This window comes from Pleurodeles waltl, chromosome 8 (assembly GCF_031143425.1).
Source record: "Pleurodeles waltl isolate 20211129_DDA chromosome 8, aPleWal1.hap1.20221129, whole genome shotgun sequence".
NCBI classification, from domain to species: Eukaryota; Metazoa; Chordata; class Amphibia; order Caudata; family Salamandridae; genus Pleurodeles; species Pleurodeles waltl.
Window position 1 is genome coordinate 746,298,918 of NC_090447.1, and position 25,055 is coordinate 746,323,972.

General features: G+C 39.7%; 1 protein-coding gene across 3 annotated transcripts in view; it reads right to left on the reverse strand.

Annotated features, from left to right (window-relative positions):
• Positions 1-25,055, reverse strand: part of ARHGAP6 (Rho GTPase activating protein 6) — an 866,594-nt gene that overhangs the window by 447,724 nt on the left and 393,815 nt on the right. For all 3 annotated transcript variants that reach the window (XM_069204992.1, XM_069204993.1, XM_069204994.1), the window contains exon 2: positions 14,935-15,094. In XM_069204992.1, coding sequence (XP_069061093.1) covers positions 14,935-15,094 — 160 coding nt within the window. The remainder of the gene's footprint in view (positions 1-14,934; positions 15,095-25,055) is intronic.

Genomic DNA, 25,055 nt, shown 5'->3' on the forward strand with positions numbered 1-25,055 from the left:
AAAGGATGTAAGATGCTTAGATTGCACACATAACCTCACTTGATGATATGCAGATGACATGTCGAGAACACTAAATACTTCTCCTTTTCCCACCATTGCTAACATTTGAGATATATTAGGAAGTGGTTGCCTGTCCACCCAAATGTTTTTATTAAGATCTCTAAGATCTACACATAGCTGAATTTTACCTCCCTCTTTTGGAACAATTACAACTGGTGCAAGCCATTCAAAGGCTTCAATGGGTTCAATAATGACTTCTTCCAGTATTTATCCAATTCTTGTTTTAAAAGTTCTCTCATCAAATTAGGAATATTCCTTACTTTGTGGATTACTGGCCTAGCCCCTTTTTTCATAATAATTTATGAGCAAAACCCTTCAACAATCCCACAGTATTAGAAAATACTTTTGGATATTTTTCAGCCACATTGTCACGACAATCTTCAGTCACGTCTCCTATTGTCTCTTTCTTTGCTAATTGAACTGGTTCTTTTGCATTTGAGTTTATTATTAAACGTAAATCCTTCTGATAACTCCATCCCAACAAATCTGATCCATAATCCGTGATATATATTCTTTCATGCACAGATCTGTTCTTAAAAGTAATCATCATCCATACCATTCCCAAAATTGTTATTTTCTTTCCTGCGTATCCTACAGCCCTTATATCTGCTTTAATTAACTGTGCATTTTTCATCTCCACCCAATTTGCTTCATATGTTTCTTTTGATATAAGGGTAAATAGGCTTCCTGAATCTATTAATACCTTAGTTGGTATGTCATAAAAAAAAAAAAAAAAACTTGACAATGGGACTTTTCCAATTTGTCAGTACTCTCTGGTTTAACTCCTTGCATACTTAGTCATCTTTCATTTACACTGATCAATTCAATTTGAGTTATCAACAGTTAAAATCACCTAATGAATACCCTTACACTCTTCTTGATCTTCTCGGTCTACTAGTTGTATCTTTCTACATTCCTTGCCACACACATTCTACTAGATGCAATATGACCTGGAGCACCACAACGAAAACATTTCACTTTTCTCCATCCAGAGTTTTTTGGCTTCAATTGTATTCCAAACTTGGTTGTTTCTATGTTTTCCTTTACCTTTCTATTCCCCTCTTTAGTTGTTTCTTTGGTATTGCCATTTTTAATTGTATTTATTGCATTATATTTTTTCCTCTCATCATCAGTCTTGTCTATTTCTTGTAACCACAATGCCATATGTTCCATTCCTTTAGCTATTTCTATAAATTCTTCCAATTTGGGGGTCTTACAATATTAATTTCTCTTTTACCTTTGTGCTGTATGCACACCTTACAATTTGATCTCCTATTAAAGAATCAGTCAAGTGTTCAAATTGACAAGATAGTACAAGGCCTCTCAATGCTGCTACATATGATGCAATATCTTCACCTTCCCTCTGTACTCTTGAAAAAAGTGTATGCAGTTCCAGAACTAAATTTGTTTTAGGGGTAAACTTAATGTCTATCATTTGCATTGATATATCAAATACATTGGCTGGATGACCATCATCCATTCCTAATGATAATTCTGGTAAGTCTTCATAAATCCTCCTGCCTTCAATTCCTAAATGATGTAAGAAAATGGCTTGGCGTCTGGGTGGTCCATATCGGTCTACTCCAATTGCTAACAAATATGTTGTGAATTTTTTTTCCCATTGTTTCCAAGGAATAGGTGGATTCCCAGGTGTTGACAGAAATGGTGGCGGTGAGGACAGATTGTTCTGCCATATTTTTTCCTATACATTACTGTAGTTACTTTTCCAAGTAGTCTAGGACTCCTTTTGAAAACATAGGCAATTGTCTACTAAAAAGCATACACTTTGGTTCACTCTTGTTTACATATACTAATTTAGTAATGTATTTAGTAATTTAGATATTATACACATTTATTATTTTTGCTGCTTTAGAAATTTGGCATGAAATGGTAATCCATCATTTTTGTTAGAATTAAATAGTAATCCTTTGTTTATGTTGATCTTGATCCAAATGGCAGTTTGTTTATTTCTATTAATTTACTGTAATGAATAGTCCTTTATCTATTTCCGTGAACAGTTCTTTGGCTATCGCTGATCAGTCCTTCATCTACTGCTGTGATCAGCATGCCGAAAACAAATGCTGTGTGGATCGTAAAAAGAAAAGAGCTGCGCGGGGCTCCCGCTCGTCTTGCTCCTCAGTCGTGTGCATCACTGTGCTGTCAAGTCGAGAGTGGCTGCCGAAAGTATTATCCTGACTCGCACGATTGACTGCAAGTGTTGTAAAGCACGCGCCAATGCGGATGCCTGACACACGTGCAAATAAAGGCCACAGGTTTATTGTAGGTAATTTTAATTCAATGTTCCTTATTTAATTCCACTTCCGCTGCATGTACATGCTGTAAGTTGCAAAGAGACCCATGCCTTGAAATCAACTTCAATTTCCACTTCACATCCATTTTTTTTTTGTTTATGTTCCAGGGGTAAAAGTGCCTGTTGCCCTCTGTCCCCTGCACCGATTAGTCGTCGCTCATCGCCAATATAAAGATTTGACTCCAACAAAGCCCGTCCAGTATTAAATCTTTATTTCTTCATATGACATCTCCAGCTGAGCTCCTTTGTTCACCAACCCTCTTCCTCTCCTCCAACACTCCATCCCATGTCATCACTACCTCACTACATTCTAACATCATTATTCTACTAACTACATCTTATCTCCACATCATGTCCATAACACCCTTACTGCCTCCCCCCACAGTTAGCCCAATGAATTGGTAACTCTGTTGTCTACATGTTTCATTAAGGAATACAGAAGATGGGCTTAGCGGTTCTGGCTATGGGCCACTAAAGGGGTCAAGTACAGTGAGAAAGTCAGAGAAAGAGAAACAATACAAATGGTTAAGAGAGGAAAGAGAAGCTAATAGACTAAATCGAGAGATAAAAGTAAGAAAGAAAAAATAAGCTGGGAAGAGAAGAAAACTAAAGAGAACTGGTAAAGTACAAAGGGGCGAACTAAGGAAGGTATTGAGAAAGGCTGAAAGGAGGGAAGAAGGAAAGGAAGAAAACAAGGAAGGAACGAAAGAAGGGATGAAAAGTTAAAGGAAAGCATGAAAGGAGGGAAAGGTGAAAGAAAGTAATAGAGAAGACAGGAAACTTGAAAGGATGGGTTTTAATAGAGGGATGGATGCAACTGTCAATGAATGGTCAACAGTGAAAGAACTGATTGACGGATGTAACAATGGATAATGGCTGGTTGAAAAGGTGATAGGATGGAGTGGGTGGATGGATAAGAGAATGGATCCATCTGCAGATAGATGGAAAGGTAGAGGAAATCATCTAGGGAGGGTTCTTGCTTTGCTCGCTGGCAAAGATTTGGTTCAATGTGTGGGGTGCGAGTGTTCTAATTTTCTGGTTGCTCCCTTGTTTTTTTTTTATTGTTCATGTTTTTCTTTGGCTGGGGGTACTGCCAGCCTCATTATTTGAGGACAGACAATGCAGGTTAAAGTCATGATCATCGAGTATACATGCATATTGGGGAAAAAAAAAAAAAAGAAAAAAAAACTGTCCTACATCCCCTAAACTCCAGAAATACAGAAAGCAAAAAGAACATAAAAAGTACTTGTGTTTTAATACATGTGTTGATAGATGTGTGCATTATGCTTGCATCCTGCTACCTAAAAGCTAGATATTAAAAACATTTTCAACTTTCCCCATTCCATACAGGAGCATGAAACGCGTGTCAATTTCGAAGGCAATTTATACCGCAAAAACAAGGATACATGTAGTGCAGTGAGAAGACATGTTCATGGCCCTCTGCTTTCTATGAAGAGACCGTCTCATAAACCACTGGGGTGAATCCGATAGAGCACTGGCTTACCTGCCAGCTTGTAAAACGCTACAATGCAAGCACCTAGCCAGCAGGCTTGAGTTATTGCGCTTTTGTAAACCATAAATAACAATTAAATATGGGGACCACTCGAATGTAATGTGAAGAAAAAAAAACACTTCATTGCCCTCCTATAATAAACCTATTGAGGTTGCTTGTAATAGCAATGGTGTATTTCCTCTGCCTGAAAAAATGGACAAATGTTTGACAGAGTAAAACTGTCAAAACAGAAATCTGCCTTTGAAATCTGTGGTCTAGCAAAACATGGACGTACTGTCCTGGCAGATATTCGGCGAGTTCAGTCATAGTAAGGCTCGACACAGACGTGATAAGGCCGGGCCTTTGAATGAAAGAGGCTTTCAGCCGATGGGTGCCAAAATAGATTAAACACTAGTTCATTTTTTTCCTTCAAGGACACTGATAGCAAATAGCAGGAGGCAAAGGAATGATTTACTTGCAGACAGCTGCAAGCAGGTGCCCAGTAGTGCCGCCACAATTACCATTATCACACAGACAGCCATAAGAAGGGGGCACACAAAAAATGTGCTGTAAACCAAACAGCTTTTTTGAACGAAGCAGGTGGTTTTTGCATGGTGGTTCGGGCCTCCAGTGCCTGAAAGGGACGTTCATCTACAGAGATGCCAGCACTCAACCACGGCGAGCCCGATGGGGTGTGCCACAGACACCAACGACATGCAGACCTGCAGCAGGTCGGAAGCGATGCACCCTAATAAAACGTGGAGGATGGAAGGGTTGGGAAGGAATGGAGTGGGCCGATGCAAAATATAATATCTTTTATCTATTGCGCCAAAATATTCCGCGTTGGCTTTGGGTGCAGATCTGAAAACAGGCAAAAAAGTAACTAACCTGAGACAGATATAACTCAAAGCACAACAAATGTAACTTTAATGTACAAGGAGTTTTACAATAAATGTGCATGAAATACACATTGCAAACTGCATGAAATGACATGACATGAAAACATCATAGCAAACTAACACTTAAGCACGACCATCACTAATATTGCACACTCATCAATGAGTAGCATGCTACACATCTGCAAAGCTAGACGGCTCCTTGGCAGGGATGGCATCATTTAAATACCCATGCTATGAGTAGGTGATTAATGCTGTTACCCAGCAGTTGCCCCCTGCCAATCCTTAAACAAACTTAACACACATATTCTATTTCACAAGCAAGGAACAAAACTTCTTAAACCACATGGAAGTTTGCAGTCTACATGTAAAAATTATTCCAAATTGTCTCTTTGCAGTTTAGTTGTGACAACACAATTCGCCAGCAATATGAAAATGACACATGCAATACTGTGATATGTTTTAACAGTTGAGTTGTGATAGGCATGTCATTGAGTAAAATTACAGCTGTGCCATCAACAAAGAATGGGTGGTGGGTCTTATCCTTTTAACTTTCTTCCGAATATTTTTTCTAGAAATTCATGCCTTGTTGATTCCGAAGAGGCCTTTATGGTGGTACCTTTATTTAGTGCAGTGATGGAGTTCATCACAAAACCAGATGAGTCACTAGAGGTGACCACATATTCTTAAAGTTATTTTAATTAATTTGTCTATCACATTTAAGATAAAAGTCAACAAAAAAATGTATATTTGTGCTTAGGGTACAGAGTTCACATTTATCCTCTGAAAAGTGTTCCATCATCAACGGTTTCCGGTACAGAGTGGGGAATGCTGTCAACAATTTTAAAACAATGAAGTCACAGGGACTGTGGAAAATCCAAGCATCATACTAAAACTAGTGTGGCCAATGAGTCATGTCCATTCAGCAGAGGATAAGGGTCCAGTATTCAGCCTGTGGTGCACTTTGGTGCAAACGGTCTCACATATATAAAGCATGTTGGAGTAGTGCACATTTACAGACAGTACATTTTGCACTGAAATGGCCACTAAACGTGCACAGACCTGCTGTTTTACTGATAAAACTGTTTTGCACATAAATAGTAAGGAGTGAAAATTGGATTTCAGTGGACATTTTTCATTTGTACATCACAAAGTGTCTTGATTTGGTTTGTGCATAATAAATTCTTTGTTTTGTAATTCTGAAGTGTGATGGATGCAAATTGTCTCATTTGTGCTTTCCCAAATGCTGGCATTTTTAATTATTCATTAAATTCATTCAGGTGTTTAAATGTTATTGTCTGTTAGGAAAAAACAATATATATATCCTAGAGCCTTTCCTTTCACACTTCCTGTACTCCAGCAGGTTTATCATTTAGTTCAGTATACAAAATGCTCTCACTTTTCACTCAGAGTAAGAAAAGTAAACTCCAATCCCCACGTTAAAAGAGTAATCAGCAATTTATTGGAAGACGTAGCCTGACATTTCACCTTTATCGTTGAACACCTAGCAGATGTGACAAGATGGAATTTGATGGCATCTTTATCACTCATTCATCTTTTGAAGTCCAGCATGGATATTGTGGGGTTGCAATCGTTTTTTTTGTTGTTTTTAGAAGGATGAAGAGACTAAGAATTCAAATAATTACAGGGATGGTGAGTGGGTGCATGACAATGTATTATAAGGAATTTAATAACACCTACTGAATGTAAAAAGAGTATTGCAAGTAATCTCAGAGTTCTTTGACCCTAAATAGAAACTCGGCCTTTGAACTAATTCCTCTATTTGGTGAAAGAATACCCCACTGGCTTGCAATAATCCTACATAGTAGAGGTACTTTATCCTACCTAATTCTCAATGGAACAAATGGAACTATACTCAAGAGGCCTGCAGAGTGGCTCATGTTGTTCTCTGCACGTTCGGCATTATTCGCTTACATTGCTGAGTAGAGTGAGCCTCACACAAGGCCTCAAACTCATATGTTGGTTACTGTCATTTGTGAAGGAAGTGGACTAGCTTGCTTAGACTGACATATTGTAAACACCAGCAAACAAAGGCTACAAGTGTTTATGAAAACTTTAGGGAGGTAATAATGCCACCGGAGAAGTGCCCACGGAACAGGTTTCACGGCAAGTGAAACCATAGTCTAGAAACGGAATGCACATGGAGGAGGCCAAAAGTTCAAACTTCTGAGGGAGCTCCTGCAGATTCCTAGAAGTAAGCCAGTGCTGACCAGATAGTAGATACTCAGACCTGTGCAACAGATTATGGAGCAAACCTGAAGGTCACATTACACCAGTACATTAAAAGGCTATATGAAATAGAAACAGTTCACTGGAATTTTACTGATCCCCAAATTAGAGAAATGTACCTTCACAAGTCAAGAATTAGACCATGTTTTTTGTGATTATGGAACACAAATTGAGACACGAGTGAAATAGAAAATTACAAAGGAGTCTACAGAAAGAATGGCGAGAGAAAATCAGTGGTAGGACCAAAACGTTATTTTCACAGAAAGGTAATCTGCGATAGCATGGGAAAGTGAGTAAAAGGAGTGTTATGCTGCCGGCCAACAGTGACCAGACCCAGGAGAATCCTTTAACCCGCTGGGGTTAGCATGCCTTTGTTTAACATTACCATGTGCATCCTGACAACCCTCTGCCTGACTCTTCCCTCTTTGCTTTCCAACGCGGCTATTTGTATTCCTCGGACAGTGATGACAAATCTGTTGACTTATTTGCCAAACACATTTCCTGACCTCAAAATAATTTGCCCTTGCATCATCATTTCTGGTGTTTGTGATGAAATCGGTGAAGTGGGCTTAAACAACTCAAGCGTGAGAGAGAAAAGAGGAATCACTAAGTGAGCACATGGGTAGGAAATGTCTATTCACAACTTAAAATTTATAGCTTCGTAAAAAGTACAACTGAACAAGTCACAAAGCGTGCATATTTTTTCAAGAGTGGAAGGTAAGAATAGATTAACCTGATTAGGGTCATTTAGAACGAATATAATAATTACATGTTGTTCTTGAATGTGGAAGACTTTCAGAACCGAACAACAAATCAACACTAAACAGATGAAACATAAAAATAAAAGTAGAGGAAGGATTCGTTTTACAGCGGATAGCACCTGTAGGCGGGAAACTGTGGTCACTAGTAGCCACGGCATGATGGTGAAAGGCAAGGGCTAAAGAAGAGAGGAAGGCTTGAATTCCAGATGAAGGGAGAGAACAATATGAGAAATTATTATCCCATGATACAAGCAGTGACATTTACAGCTGAATTTCCTGAGCATTCAGGGCATTATAGCTGCTGTCTGACCACATGCCATCTGACTTTGTGTTTGGTGCTTGACCCATCAACGATAAGGATTTAGAAAAAGCAGTGAGAAAAGTTCTTGCATCGGTTTTATTCATACAGTGGGAAAGGGAAAAGACGGGCTAAGAGATTAAGGCAGTAAAGTAGGATACAATTTTGAAGCCTGTGATCTCTAGCATCCCAAAGGGATTTTAATCTGCTCATCAGCAAGAGCATCAGCATTGGAATATAGAATCTCAGCTGAGGGGGGCAGGTTAGGAGAGGACTACATTTCACGTTGGGACTTAATTTTTTTAAATAACTTGAAGAGGAACATAAAGTTGTTAGTTACCCCAACTGCTACAATACTATTCCCATTCAATATCTCTAGGAAAAAAAAAATCACAGTGACAGAAAAATTCAGTCAGGGAAAGCTGAACAAAAATGGAGAGTACGTGATCAATATTTAAAAGCTGTCTCACTTTATATATGAAGATCATGTTTTCCTGCTATCAATTGCGGGTAGAGATTACTGGGGAGTGGGTTATGTATTATGGTTTCTTACTTACATTACAAAGACAAAAGGGAGGGATTGTACCAGTGGAGGATGATTGTGACATGATTGTGAAGTTCGGTGGATTAACTACAAAAGGATACACTCTCCACCTTAATGTGTCTCTGAGCATTTGGGACTAGCCGACACTTCTGTTACTCTGATGGATTTAAACGGGGTAGACTAGAAAAGAGGCTAGAAATCGGATAAACAGTAATTCCGTTGAAAACAAGGTACTTCGCAGGGACGTCACGGTGTTTATAAAAAAGCTTATGAGCAAAGTACTGTACTGGAAGCCGTGCAAGTCAACAGGCATTTCTCAACTAAAGTTTGAAAAACAATTATAAGCTGCATTTAGTATAAATTCAGTCCGTCGAGTAGGACTGTGGTTAAGGTATTTTGGAAAGTATCCAGAGGGATAACTTTTGCAATTATGTGACTGAATTTCAACCTTTGGCATCAAAGTTGTTTCAGTGGCAATGCCAGCATCTTTTAAAATGAAATTCCTTTTATTAATTTTAGAAAAACAACAAGTGCATCAGACAGATATTATTGCCACACATTTCACCGAGAGTAATTCAAAAACTGTTTCACACCAATTTATGCATGTAATTTTCTTTGTTAGACAAACATTGTTGACCCAAAAATCCTTATGTTGCCTCCAACGTAAAGTGATTCCGCCAGGGTCCCCATACTTTGTGTGTGTCTGGGCATCCAATAGATTGATAAATTGTCTGTTCTCTTTTTGAGCAATAGTCCACACCATATAGCTATCCTGCGTTTTTTATGGGTATTATCCAATTTCATTGATCTCGCTATAACCCTTTCTGCAAGCAATGTGGCTTAGCCCACAAAAAAACAGCTCTCACTTGATTCCTTGATCTTCTCCAGTATTACCAGAAGTATCGTCTTGGGTGAAAAATCAAAGAGTCTCCACAGTACAGTAACTAATGTATAGATACCTTTAGTCCAATATATTTAAACCATATGGTTGAATTTGCCCGTTCCTATAAATCATTTCATACTGCCCAAGGATTTAGCTTTTCCCATTTTCTAGAGCCACCTATGGTCGAATTAGGCCCTATGAAAATATTTAAATTGCACCAGTGTCAACCTGGCTGAGATGGCATGATTATGTGGAGTATGTAATGCATCCCTCCTATCAGCTTTATATAAGGAATCTAGCTCCTCCTACCTCTGGTCTCAGGTCGTTGGGGGCGTTAGCAATTACAACAATATATCTTGAAGATTCCATCTTTGTGCAGACTTTCAATAGTTAAAAGTGCCTCCAGGGGACAGTACTCTGGAATGTCAACAATTAGGGTGGATGAACATCAAGAGCATGCCTTAATTGGAGGTATCAAACATTGAGACTTGTGAAGCTCGTATTTCACTGATAGTGTGGAGAAGGATTTAACACAATCTATGCCCCATATGTCTCTTAATTTGGAAATCTCAATGTAATACAAGGCCTTAAGCTCCTTTAATCATGATGTATACCAAAGTGTTGCTTCCTGTATAAACCTGCAAACTCACTGTATGTAGCAAAGCACCTTGTGCCAACAGTCTATTTCAATCATGCATGTTTGTGGTATAAGTCATCGGATCTGGGGACCCATAAGGCTGAAGCTTCTTTATATTTATTTTCTCTATTAAGTCTCAATCAGTAAGAAAAGCTGGGCCTCAGTTGTCCAATATAAGCAGTTCTTTATGAAAACCAGCCAAGTGACCCGATAGTGAAGACACATCCGCCATTACCACTCCCTCCAAATTCTGTGAACAAGCATGTGTCAAAAGCAATCATTTGATGCTGGTTCACCCGAACGATTGTGATCATACCCAATCAAATAGGTATTTGGGGATTGTGTTTTGGTAGTTTTAGAATATATGGGGAAGCTTAGGGAGTAGACTCATGCTGTACAGTGTAATCCTACCCAGTAAGTTAATGGGTAGCTTGTCCCAATTCGGTTTGTCATTTCATAAACGTTCCCATAGGGGTTCCCAGCATTCTGTCTTTTCAGTTGCGGCTCGCAGAGCTTAAAAGGGGTGGGGCAGGGGCGGCACGATGGGGGTATATTAAATTATTTAAAAAAATATATAATTAAAAACTTACCTGATCTGCCGCCCCGTGCCGCTCTCCTTTCCAGCGTCACTGCCGGCACAGGCTCCCAGCCTGTCCTGTGCCAATTCTGATGCTGCTCAAAGCACCGTCAGGATTAGCTGGGAGCACCCAGCCAGACTGCTCACAGGCAGACTGGGAGCCTGTGCAGGCGCTGGCCACTTCAGAGAACTCTTTATTCAGCTTGGAACATTTCTGGGCAAATAGTCAAGAAATTGAACTAAGTTTGAGTTTGGTTTCCTATGGGGTTATGTGAATTTCCATGTTCATTGAGAAAGTCTTTTTTCTCTTTTTTCCTCTTGTCTTCATGTTGTCCTTTGTTTAGAGTGATTGAATTATTCCTTTTAGTTTTTACTTTTACTTGAGCTTTCCAGATTTACTGCTGTGTTAGATCTGTGAGTTACCGAACTAAGCTAAAGAAGCTTAATATATATTGGGCCTCATAATACTTTGCATATTGAATACTAGTTTCTAAATAAAAGAAAAAAATAACAGTTCTTGATTTTTTTGCAAAGTCTTTTTAGGTCTGGTCTAGAGACAGCTTTAAATGACTTGCCATCCTCATGTAATAAAAACATTAAACAATTCACACATATATACTAACATAATGGGACTTTGGGTCTGCCCTCTACATTCACTGGTCTATTCAACTGTCATTCAGATTGTGCTCCCCCATGCCATGGCATACAAGGAGTAATGGATGTGCACGAGACATGGCAAAATGCTGACATTTACAACGTAAGAGAGACAACACATCTAATATGATGTGCAATTTAGTGTCAAAGCTGGTGGGGAAATATTTCACTTTGCCAACGCTTTTGTCTTTCCATTCTTTATTTTGATTGCACAGCTGTCAAGCAGACCTATTAGTAGCAATATGTGTAGAGTGGGCTTTCAGTCTGCCCTTTTCAAACACTGGATTACTTGGACCAACCTCGTGATGCTCTGCCACCATTTTTAGTTTGCTTGATGTATACATTAATATGCTCTACGTACATGCATACTCGTAGTAGGATTTTCTCATTAAGACTGACAATAGTTAGCAGAAGTTCACTTTAAATCAGCCTTAGTTAATATAGGCCTCAGTCCAAATGACTCATGCTAACAATAAAATATGCTTTTGGCCGCTGTGTTTTTTCTCTCTCTTTTCTCTAGTTTCAGGAGCCAAGCTACAGTACTGAGGTAATTAAATGTTGCAAATGTTTTGGTTTCTGTGAGAGCATATGATCAGAGTGTGTATTTAATCAAGAGTGAATAGTCATCTACACACCTGTGCCTGGGACAAGCTGAGCTAGACTTATCATCCTTTTACGAGATCGCTCTTGAAGGCCTGGTCACTGAAAACTTCCACAGTGTGATGGTTGGGAAAAAGGGTGTAGTTGTGTAATCAGGAAATGTTTAAACCTGAATGGTTACCTCTCACTGAGAACAATGGTAAGTGTTGCAAACTGTTGAAAATTATATGTTTTAATTGGGCAATGCTTAGTTAGGTTCAGATCCCGTTTTCCACTTTCGAGGCTAGATGTCTCATTGCACTCCTGCTCAAAGCATTAGACTCCTGGGCAAATCTTTTCTCATTTACCCAAGTGAATCTTTATTTGATTCTGCCTTCAGAGGCTTTATTTGCTGATACATTCTGTTTCCATATTTCGTTGTCTCTTAAGCTTTGTATTTTAGGGCACTTTCCTTCATAGGAAACAGAACTTACTCGATTTACTTATGACAACTTTAAACAATTTGTATTTAGTACTGAATCGCTTTGCATTATAATGACCAATATACTTATATAGTCATTGATTTATAATGAATTTGAAATTGTGCTAATCTGCTAATAAACCTTTATGATTGGCACATCTGTTACTCTGTCATCCTTGTGTGAGTCTAAAGTGCTTCCCTATAATTGATGTACTGCCGATTACAAATTCAGCCCAGGACGAAGGATTCATCCATTTGAGTGTACTTTGTAGAGGAGTTTTCACCAATAATCTGCACAGTCCAAATCCCATCCCTGCTGTAACAAACCTCTTCCACCTATTTATGTCACACTTTGACAATCATATTTTGGCTTAGGCCACTAGGGTATGGGGGAGAGGGAAAGAGAAAGAGTTTGTTCCCACCTGCCCATCCATTCTTCACCTGTACATTTCTAGTCTCCCTCTCCCAATCGCCCCACCATTCCTCTTTTTCTGTATGCTTCTCATTAAACCATCACCCTCTTGTATTTTCCCTCTGTTCATCCGTCTTTCCCCCATGTTTTCCTCATCACCCTGCTACCATCACATGTTCCTTCTCAGTCTCCCCTTCCCTGTGTGCACCTAGTCACCCGGCTTTCAAGTTCTTCCTTACTTCCTAACTCTTTTCTGGTGCGCTCCTTGTCAATCTATGCAAGCCCACCAGCCAGATGTCCCTTGTTATGTCCCTCAGTCCCCTCTCTCCCTCCCTCTTTACTTTGTGACTAAGACTCCCAAATAGCTTTTCTTTAGAGCTGCAGCGATCGTGTTTCTTCTGTTTCTGTTTTCTGCAAAATAAAAGGTGAGCTATACTTTCAGTAACTGTCTCCCGAGTCAGGGTTTAATAAAAGTTTACAGAAAATAATAAATGAATAGCACAACATGCGTTGCTCATTGCTTCACTGTGTCAGGCGAAGCATGCATATGGGAATCAAAGGTGAAACTTATTTGTAACCAGTTTTAATGCAGCTAGCATGACAAATTGGTCTCTAGACAGCAAGCATTTAAGACATTTTCAAATACTAAAGTGCAAATACAGAAGAAATAATGATGAAGTTAACTTCACAAATTTTTTTTTTTGACTGGGTGTTCTTTGAGCCAGGAAAATAATTCAGTGAGATCAGCACCTTAAAGATCATGGGGCTGAATCAGTGCTTTGACTGGGCCGGTACTGAGTACAGGCCTTTATTTTTTTTTTTATTTTTTTTAAGGGAGGGTACCTCCACTTCTCAAGATAAACGTAATACTTTCAATTGGGGAGTACTGGCACTTCTCCGAAGCAAGCAGGTACTCTGACACAGAGTACCTGCACTTCTATTTTTCCATTTCAAGCACTGGGCTGAATCCCGGCAGCCCCACCCTCTCACACTGTCAAGGATGATCGACTAAATACAGTAAGTTGGGTAAACCTCCAATTATGGGCTTTTATACTTAAAAAAAAACGTTTAAAGAAGGAGCAGAACACCTTTTCCACTATTTGAATAGCTCAATTAGTTGAACTGCTTCTTGGTATCGGTATAAAAGGTGTTATTATCCAAATCAAATGCACGTATTTATGGACTTCTGCCCTCTTAGGATTCAATTCTGACACCTGTAAGTATCTATTCGGAAATTCTGTGCACCAAAGTATATTGCCTTCCAGGACAATCCAAATCAAAGGATTCGAAAAGCTGTATATGTTTTTCTGAATTTACTTATATGGTCATAAATGTATATATTAGATAAACTTCTTTTTATAATACCCCTGCACTTACAGGATGAGTTCAACAATTTATTGGGATACATTTTTTGTAAAGGATCATTAGCATACACTTATTGTTGCTTGACTATTGGAAAGTGACCACTAAATAGGTGTATTTCAAGTTTAATATATATATATATATATATATAGATATAGATATAGATATATATAAAAAAAACAAAAGCGTGGGGGATGCACACCACACCAAAAGTAAACGTTTTCCACTTTACCACAATCTGCAAACACCTTTACTATTCTAAACCAAGTCGATTTTTTAATGGGAATTATTTTCCTATGCATTTTAGGCGCAGCAATTATTATCGAATTCACCATGCTTTGTGTATCATACAGTTCTGCCAAAGAAAAGCGGCACTTAAAAATACACTGCTTCAAATGCCCAACATTAAAGCATAGTAAAAATAATTAACGTACCACTTACCATTATACAATTATATTAGAGCAAACCTCATAATTTTACATTCACCTTTGTTAATCATTAGGCACTGCAATATCTAGCAACATTACAGGATATATTCACCATACCATAAATTTCCTGTAACTTGGAAAGCTATTCTCTACTAAAACATTTACACAATGCACACAGTAACGTTGGTTTTAAGACCAAGGATGTTGCATTTTGTATTGCTATACATTTAATTACAGATTGGTTTCTCTCTTAAGTGTATTATGCAAAGTGTCACCGTTGAACAAGCTAAAATTAAAACGGATTCCTACCTTTGGGAATGGTGATTTGACAACCAAGGTCGTAATCCTGCTGGAGACGATAAAAAGCAACTTCTTGTAGTCGTGCACGCTCCAATTCAGACAGACTTTGTATGGGGACTGACTTCAGGCGTACACTGCGTCCTGACATACTGTTCCAGGTAAAATCACCCTGAAAAAAGTAAAAGAGAAAATAAACTATTAGATTACTCATGCAACTGAACAGCATCCTTAAATCTACACCTTTTGGATGGGAATATTATGTTCGTGTTCATTTTTTATTAGCCTATTGATTTCTTGGTCTTCTCGTATCACCATTTCATTTCCGTAAGTTCCTGTCAGTTGCTTATGGTCAGGCACAGCCTTGAAATAACGGCACCGAAGCGAATATTCAATAAGTGGATGCAAGAACTATCATAAATAAAACTTTCACATATCAAATCTACATCTTACCCCAAAACATGGCCCAGCCGCACTATTATCAAGCAGCACAGAGTTAAGCAATTATAGGAAGACCAAACATGGCTTCTGTCACTAAATGCTAGAAGCCTCCATTAACTGCCAGTATTTCAGTGTTGTATGCTTTACAGTTCTGCAACATCCTTACAATGATTTTACTTTATCCAATAAACTAGTAGAAAAACTAGACTGCTGCCAGATGCCTTTCGAGTTGCTCAGATCAGATCAGCGCTCTGAGTGCAGCCATGTCCCTAATGTGCAATGTTCCAAACAACTGCCTTCTTGCCAGGTAGGTCAAGGCTCTTTTGTACTGGTGTTCTGCATGATTGTGCAACATCCATTGAGCCCCGGCTTAGAGAATGCTTTCACATTTAAGCAACTTTTATTTTTGTTGTATTCTGTTTTCACAGTTACACCTACTCCCATGAGTAGGACACATCAAAATGATATGTAGCAGAAATATAATTTTAAACTTAACACAGAGTTTCAAGGACACATTTTGTGCATAGAAGCACACATTTTCCCCTTAAAGACATTTGATAAATCACTGCCTTCAGACAATATATTTATTTTGAAAATATATTGCCAATATCCTCTTCATAACGAACTAGAGTGCTCCTTCCGATAGCCAATCTTATTTGCAGACTATTTCTCCAAGCAGTGAAAAAAATTCAGTCCAGCCTAGGGTCCCTTAGATAATGTTTGGTGACGGGATGTACTGGGAGACCTGCTCGAGATAATATTTACGCAGCGGTTTTAGAAGCATGTTTTCCTGTGATGAACGAAGATCAGCAACACCATGAATAAGGAGTTTCTAAGACATCCAAACCCACTGGTCTAAGGGGCCCTGCAAACAGCCTGACCAAACTAGGCATAAATCATGAAATTATTGACAAAAGAATGTTTCCGAAGAGCTTGAATATAATACCAGGTCACAGTTCTGAGTCTCCACGAGAGGGACATTATTTATAAATGCAACATTAGTGGCCTTCCCACTCAAGGGCCAAACTTCTCCTCTAACATTCAGATATGTGATTACTTGTGCAGACATACAATCTATGTTCAAATCAACACACCAATGAGTATTAATAGCAGTACAGGTTGCAATGCTGGACTCCCGACGATCGATATATATCAAATACGTGCAGCATACCTCTTTCATTATAGACAAAAGTACACAGGCCGATTTGAGACCGAATTTATGAAGCTAAACTCCCTTTTGAGGCCACCGAGAATCAACAGGGAAGACGACTTGCTGTCTGAACTGAGGATCTGCCGCCCTAGCACACACGGGGATTACATAGATGGAAGGCCCAATGTAGTGGAGAAGATACAGTTCACAGGCTTGTTAACAGAGGGTTAGTCGATCAGATAGCGGGTCAAGCCTAAATGAAAAATGTTATTAAATCAAACCAAATGCATGTCTTAAGAGTTCACAGGCTCAAAGGGATGATCAAATTGTTAGGTCTCTGTCACTGGGTCATCCTGATCATGAGTGAATTCCTTTAAGCTGACGGTGTGGCCTTCATTGATTTTCATAGGCGATAAAGAATGTATGCAAGGTTATCCATGAAATTAACACACAACAAATATGAAGATGTCCATATCAATGTATAGGTCCTGCATATTTTTGCATGATTAAGAACTACTGACGCTGCACAGACAAGAGAAGAGAGACTCATAACACAGTATCTCCATAGAGGCCCCTCCACTTCACTCTCTATAATCCTCTGGTGCAGGATGGTGAAGCCGATTGTAATAAAACTGTCACAGAAATATCGATTTGTCCAAGTTCTCGTTCTTCAGCAGGGAAGCCATGTAAGTGTGAAACAACGGGGTGAAAACTAAACATCAAGAACACCCCTTCACCACTTAACCCCCGAAGATACCTAGGCAACACAGTAAAAGGCTTAATCAGCGAGGTGGCGGCTGCTACAAACTCAGGAGCGACAATGGCACTGAATAACCCTACCATTCCTCCAAGTGCCTTCACTTAAAGAAAGGTTATTTTATTCTACACTCCGCTAAATACTACTCATAAAATGACAAATATACACAAAGTGGCAGAACAACATACAAACCCTCCAAAGGGGTGTACCAAAAACTAGTGCAGTACAAATTATTTTCCTCTTGGGTTTAACATGAGGTTATCCAACCCCAAAAACCTGGTCTACTACGCCAGTGGGATTTCAGGTATCAAAACATTTGCAGGCAGGCTTTAATAGTAGATATAAATCAGTAAGCTACTGCCTACTGGCTTTGACGAGGGTTTTTGTCATCATCAACCCAGTGCCTATTATTTTACAAAGTGTTGAATGATAAAAAAAAATACATCTGGTAATTGTTTTTGTTCAAAGTGCGCCTCCAATCATTAACCTATTGCCTTTAAGCGTTAAGATAAGGGTTTTTCCATCTTTTCATCTGGTATATCTTTCACCCCTTGTGATTCATAGTTTACCATAAGGCAGCTGGGTAGGGAAATACGAAATATTTGAGAGTGATAACGGGTATTTTTAAAGTACATTCTAACATGTAGGGAAGCCAAAGAACCGCTTTCAGAAAAAGTGATATTAACTAATTTCTTTATGCCCGTGCCATCTCATGCCTTGATACGGAAGATAGCATTATGAGGGGGCACGCCAGATTTGGGGAGAATAGCAAGCAGTGCAGTGGCGTCACTGATGTGTAAAGGTACATGATTCAATTCATGCCCAAAATATATTTCACTAATTTGGGGTGTTCTTGTTAGCATTGGACGCTTTAAGCCTATGAATGAAACGTCCACTCCCTAGTCCTTTTAGACTCTTTACACATATTTTATATCAAAGATGATATTTTTTTTTTACAGGTGTCAGACAGAAGCTGCAGCCGCCGTCCCCAAACTTACAGGTTCAATCTTTCACACGTTCTTACACACAAAGTCCTAAACCGACTCTTGGCAGACAAGCCCAGAAAGGATTTTTGCTTTTTAGGAAGTATTTTCTCAGAACCTGTCCTCAGATGTTAAGTTTGTGTAAGGACTCTGCTATCTTTGGACTGATGCTTAAGTCGGTAGAGCCTAACAGATAAAAAGTTGAGTTTAGGACAAGTGCTTACTGTTGCCAGCCACAGTGCCCTGACTTTACACACAATGAGAACATCACTCACAAAATTAGTAGCTAGGTAAACAGCATGAAAAGGACATTTTCAGAGGCTGGGCACTATTTCAGTTATGAAAAATATTTAAATGTTGTATATTTTGAAACTTCTCCATTGATTAATATTATTTAAATTATTTTTTTAATTGCAAAGATAAAGTGGCCACACTTAAATAACAGCATATTTTAAATAAATAATATTTGGGATTCCATAATCCCTGTATAAATGCCAGTGTCTATTTCATTAAAATCTATCAACCAACCCACCCACCGATTTATAAAGAAAATACATCAGAGCTCAGCTATTATGTCAATAAAGTGTAGGTATGACGTCACAATGCCTGCTATCAGAGCTAGCAGTCAAAGTGTAAGGTGGGACAGGTCACAGTGCATAATTGAAGCAGCTGTTTAAAGCAACACAAAATTGAACATTTTGTATGTATGGTAATAAAATATTACTTTATGCTTAATAAATCCCTAGAAATTCACTTATATAAACAAAGGTTAAAGTAATGTTATAGTTAAGTGTGATAAAAAACTGTCAATTCACTGAAAAAGTCAAAGGTTAAAGTAATATCATAGTGAGGTAAATATGTCAGTTACAACATTAGCATTTTAACTAAAAACAAACAAAAAAACACAGAAATTCACCAGTTATAGACAGCAGAGTTAAGTATAACTTGTGCCTCGCACCATGCACTACTTATGACCTCACATTTTATATCACTCAACATGTTCTATGACATTGTTTATGACAATACTTATGACATCTCAAATAATATCACTGATGATATCATTCAAGCTTTTTTTGTATACATTGTTCTACAAACAGGCATAGATAGCATAAGAGCTTTGAAAGTAAGTACAAAATCGGTCAGAATAAAATGAAGCATCACTACTGCTATCATACACACAAACCCCTTAGGTAAAGCAAGCTTGTGTTACATGCAACATTGACTATAAACTGTACACTTCATTGATAGCCGAGTTCATGTCCTCAATGAACCGCAGATGAAAGGGTAACCTACCCTGCACACAGTGTTTAGACTGTATATAACTGTTTTGTGAAAAACAAGTTCTTCCAGATACTGAAGCCCTGTTAGTTAAACCTAAATTGAGAAATAAAGTGGATATAAAGAGAAAAGTGTGTATTGTTTACACTGTTTACTCCATGGAAGGAGTTTACTCTGTACCACAGTGTATGCAGACAGTGAAACTCATGAGAAATACATCAAAGTATTAAAACATATCTACTAAGAACAAGGTACACTCTATGCAAAACTTGTCCAAAGAGCAACTATTCACTAGAAATAACCAAGGTCTGAAGGTGCTAAAGACCATACTACCTGCAGCCTTCACACTGTGGTGAAAACTTTGCAGATAACCCATCCTCTGAAGCAAAACAAGCACATATGCATAGGTTGGTACCTGATGCACACAGTCATCTTTGTTAAGTAGAAATTGTCATGCTGAGATGATTCAGCCAAATAACTCAAGGGTGCTTACAGTACTTAGTATGTAGCAAAGACTTTGCCCTGCTGGAATCTTCTTCTGCAATACCAAAAAAGTTGTGTGGAACAACATAATGAATTCAAATTGTCAACTGTCACCTGCATACAGAGCTACTCTTCAATACAAAGATTTATGCGGTGTATAAGGAGTACATGCAACACGAACACCAAATGGATGGCCACAGGCAGTGCACAATTGGTCAGAAATGTAATATGCCAGTTACCTGCCACTATGTAAGCTATATAAAAAAAAAGCTAACTCACTCACTGGATGATGTCTGTGATGACATAATTATAATATTAGATTAACCTTTTTTCATTGAAAATTTTATATATTCACTGAAAAAAACAAAGCCTACAGGTACTTTGTAGTTAAGCTAAGATTTCACATGCACAAAACCACTGAAATTTAGAATCTATATTTATCTGAGTTAACTTACACCACGGCGCTGCTTATGACCTCACATATTACAACACAGATGACACTGTCAGTGACATCACTCATGCCATCTCAAATGACGCCATTTAAAAAAAAAAAAAAATCCTAACTAACATGTAATCTTTCAGAGTTGGTGTGTGACTGTAAATGTTGGAGTTTGGGTGTGAGACTGGCTGTATGGGTCTGTGACAGGGTGTGTGAGTGGGTAGCTGTGTTGGTGTGTAAGTGACTGTATGTGTTTGTGCGTGGATGTGTGAGTGGCAGTATGGGTTTGTGAGTGGTTGTATGGGTCTGTGTGTGGGAGGGTTTGTGGATACCTGTATGAATGTGTGAGTGGCTGTATGGGTCTGTACAGTGGGTGGTGAAAGGAGGCAGGCCTCCGATGAACTAACTAGCTCTCAGCAAACCCCCAACAACCCTCAGCATCGAATGGGACTTCATCCTCCAGGGACTAGTGCCCTGGCGGGGCATTAGAGTGGTGGAGAAAGGGGACGGGCGTCCGATGACCTCTCAGCAATCTCGCTGTGTGCCACTTACTGGTTTTAACAGGAGAGGTTCTTGGCCCGAACAACCCTTAGCAGCCAAGGCGACTTCATACCCCAACGTGTGGTGCACCAGGAGGTGCGTTTGCATAGTGGCTGACAAAGGGGGGCAGGACCTCTAACAAGTTCTCAGCAATCCCACTGTGTGGGACTTACTGGTGATACCGGAGGGATTCTTGGACCCAAACAATCCTCAGCAGCCAAAGGGACTGCATCCTACAATGAGCAGTGCATCAGGAGCCAAGTTTGCAGCATGGTGGAGAAAGGTGGCTGGGCTTCCGTCAAGCTCTCAGCAATACCACTGTGTGGGACTTATGGGTGGTAACAGGAGGGATTATTGGCCCCAAATGACTCTCAGCAGCCAAGGGGACTCCATCCCCCAAACACTAGTGTGCCAGGAGGCGTGTTCGCAGATGGGATGAGAAAGGGGGTGGGCCTCCAAGGAGCTCTCATCAATCCAGCTGTGTGGGACTTACTGGTAGTAACAGGAGGGGGTTGCTCTCCCCCACTGATCTCTGCATCCATGGGGGCTTAATTCCCCAACCAGTAATGTACTAGGAGGCGCGTATGCAGGGTGGTTGAAAAAGGGGAACGGGCCTCCAGCACGTTCTCAGCAATACCGCTATCTGGGACTTACTAGTGTTAACAGGAGGTGTTCTTGGCCTCCTACAACCCACAACAGCCAAGGGGACTTCATTTTCCCAATTAGTGCATCAGGAGGAGTGTTTGCAGAGTGGTGGAGAAAGGGGGCAGTGCCTCCAACGAGATCTCAGCAATACCATTGTGTGAGACTTACTGGTGGCAACAGGAAGGGTTCTTGGTCCCAAATGAGCTTCAGTAGCCAAGGGAAGTTCATCCCCTAATGAGTAGCGAGCCATAAGGTGTGTTTGGAGAGTGGTGTAGAATGGGGGTGGGCATTTGACAAGCCCTCAGTTAGGTGTGTCATCAATTCTTCTTTCCCCGTGAATTAAAAAAAAAAAAAAATGCTGTTGCCTTGATGGGGCCTACTATCGAGAGACTTAGGAAAACACAGAGCAGTAGAACAAGTGTTATTACCAATTGTCTTTCTCTGCATTTGTGCCTTGCAAATGTAAGAGTGTAAAAATAAAGTAATTTCCGAAATGCCCTCTAATTCACAGCTAGTGTGGGTATCCCCAAATTCAGAATTGTGCAAATAACCACTGCTTCTACACACCATATTTTGTGGCAATTTGGAAATTATTTTGTTTCCTTGATACCTATTTTTCACTCTATATTTTACCAAATGAATTACTGTATAACCAGTACACAATGAAAAATCATCACAAGGTGCAGTTCAGTTATTGGCTCTGGGCACATAGGGTTCTTGTTGAATCTACAAGCCCTATATATGCCCGCAACCAGAAGCTATCAGTGGACGGAACAGTATATTGCTTTTGAAAATCTTCCACAGTTAGAAGTTACAGATGTAACGTAGACACAGATGGCTGTTTTTTTCAACTAAATTTCAATTTTTTTATTTTATTTCAACTGTTACTTTCTATAGGAAACAGAGTGCCTACACAAATGGCCCCATGCTGAATTTGGAACCTGGTCTACTTTTCAGAAATGTATAGCTTTCCAGGATCCACCATTGGTTTCACAGCCATTTCTACCACTAACTGGAAGGAGGCTGAAACCACAAAAAAATAGGAACAAACACTTCCAATGCAATAGGTCTCGCATTTGTGAGAGTTAGAGCTATAGGCATTGTAAATAGCAATGTCTTTTACCTATGCATTTTGGTTTGCAGTGTAGTGGATGCATGGACAGAGACACAGCTGCAACACTGTGTAGAGGACTAAACATGGGGAATTACCACTGGGACCCGAGAAGCAGCTAGCAGCACAGCCTAGAGGACACAGAATGAGGATTTACCGGCAGGACCAGAGAAGCAGCTTGCAGCATTGCCTAGAGGACTTCGAATGAGGGAGCACAGGATGCAGGACCAGCAGAAGGTTGAAGTGTGACAGTATTTCTCCAGGGTGTGCCAGCCATTAAATGTAAATTGAGTCCTGCCAGTTCCTGTCTGTGAGGGAGCTGCTGCTGGGGGAAGGGAAGAAAGCCAGCTAGATATGTTGGCCCTGAAATGTCTGCACATGTTCAGTGCAAGAAAAGAACAGAAGTGGATGGTGGGGGGGAATAAACAGGCAGAGGCAGATGAATGATGCTGGTGAAGATGAAGACAGGGCTGCTAACCCTAGTGACCTGCCATAAGCAAGCACATGTGTTGAGCAACAGCAACAATTACTTTAAATGTTCTTCTTTTGTCTGTTTTCTTAAGTGCATTTATCCAGCAGACGTCTACAACGGTCCAATAGGATTTGCAAACAAATGCATTACTTAATTTAAAGCATTCTTTCCAGCGTCTGGAGTAGAGGTTTCTTAAGTATTATTGTTGCGAACATACAAGTGATTGAAAGCCCAGTTGTTATTAGTACTTGAGAGTGAACTCTGAAAATGTACCTGCCTGAATCGTTCCTTTCTCGGTCTCTCCCTTATCTCTTACTTGAGATGGAGCTCATCGTATCCGGTCCTCTCTCTGAGTTCAAACTAGTTCAGTGCTGTTCTTGGCCTAACATACCTCTTGCAGTGTGGCGGCGCACAATGTCTGCTTCTTCCAATTTAACTTAATGATTCCAGCACATCTCACAGTTGGTCCTTTTACTCTCTCCGCCCCACTAAGGTGCTGCCATGATCTCTCGGAAACATCGTTTTTAGTAGCAGGGCCATATTATTAGCACAGCCTCTGCAATTTAAAAAAAATAAAAAAAATGTGCTTTATTAGGTTGTGCACAAATATAGTTTTATATATGCTTTTTTAAACGCCTCAGTTTAACACAGATTAATATTTTTGTAATGCTTGCTAATGCGTCTGAAATAAAATGCCTGGTGTTTCAACGCAGAGAAATTGTGGGGAAATTCATCTGTATTCTGCTGCGAAAAATAACCTTGTACGCTTAAAATCTGTAAGCAAATGTTTTGGGTGAGGGAGGTGAAAAAGCAGCACACCAGCCACCCTGAGAGAAGCGCCCTCCTTTGCCTCACTGCCACCACCATGTCCCGCCGCAGCATCCCATTGTGCAGCTAGTGCCTGTGGTAGGGACCACGGGACATGGAGCAGTAATGTGCACAGACCTGCGGCACTGAGAGAGCGGGGTGAAAGGTGGATCCGAGCCGGGCCCAGCAGCCATCCTGTGATGTGAAAGGTGGGAATTAGCCATTGGTTCACCCCAGTCACAGGCTGCCAAGATTTGCTTAAACCGTGTAGGGGTGCCTAGTACAACACACTGAAAGAATGTCAGTGTGGCCCTGGCACGTGAGCATTTAGGACAAAAAGTCAATGTTTAAACAATATAATGCTAATTCCAAGGTCTGAGGCTCCAAGCCACAGACATCAGTAAGCCACTGAAAATGAATATAAACTCCTGAGTGTGCAAATCACTTTGTCAACACATTTAGTGCTCACAGCATTTGGAATTAGGCGTCTTTGGATGGACAAATTTAATGGCAAGAAAAGGCAATTTGCTAATATGCAACGAGGCCTCACTATGGAGCAGTTTGGTATTTGTAACACATTGAAATAAAAATAATCAAAAGAGTAAGACAGCATGAAGGAGAGAAGAAAGTCTTGGAATGCACAGCAAATGTGACCAGATAAGATTTAGAACCTTGTTTACAGCAGAGCTCAGAAAGACTAGCACGCCTCTCCAGTGCTCCAGATGAAAGATCAAAGTAGTCCCTGAATACATCTTAAAATGGGGAGCTGTCTATTTAGATAGTAGTTGGTCTGGTCTCCTGGAAAGGGAAATAAAAGAAAAAAGGTGAAAGTAAGATTGCCCAGTAGCAAGCAAGGATTCTTAAAGGACACTGGCATTCACAAATCACAAAGACTGAGTGGAGTTGAACAAGCCATCTACAACAGGTCGCCAAGTGACAGTGCAAGCTCTGTCTAGGCTCAACCTAAAATGGGCTATGTCCCAGTAAAATGCCAAAACTGTGTTACAAAATTTGTTTTTCTAATTTA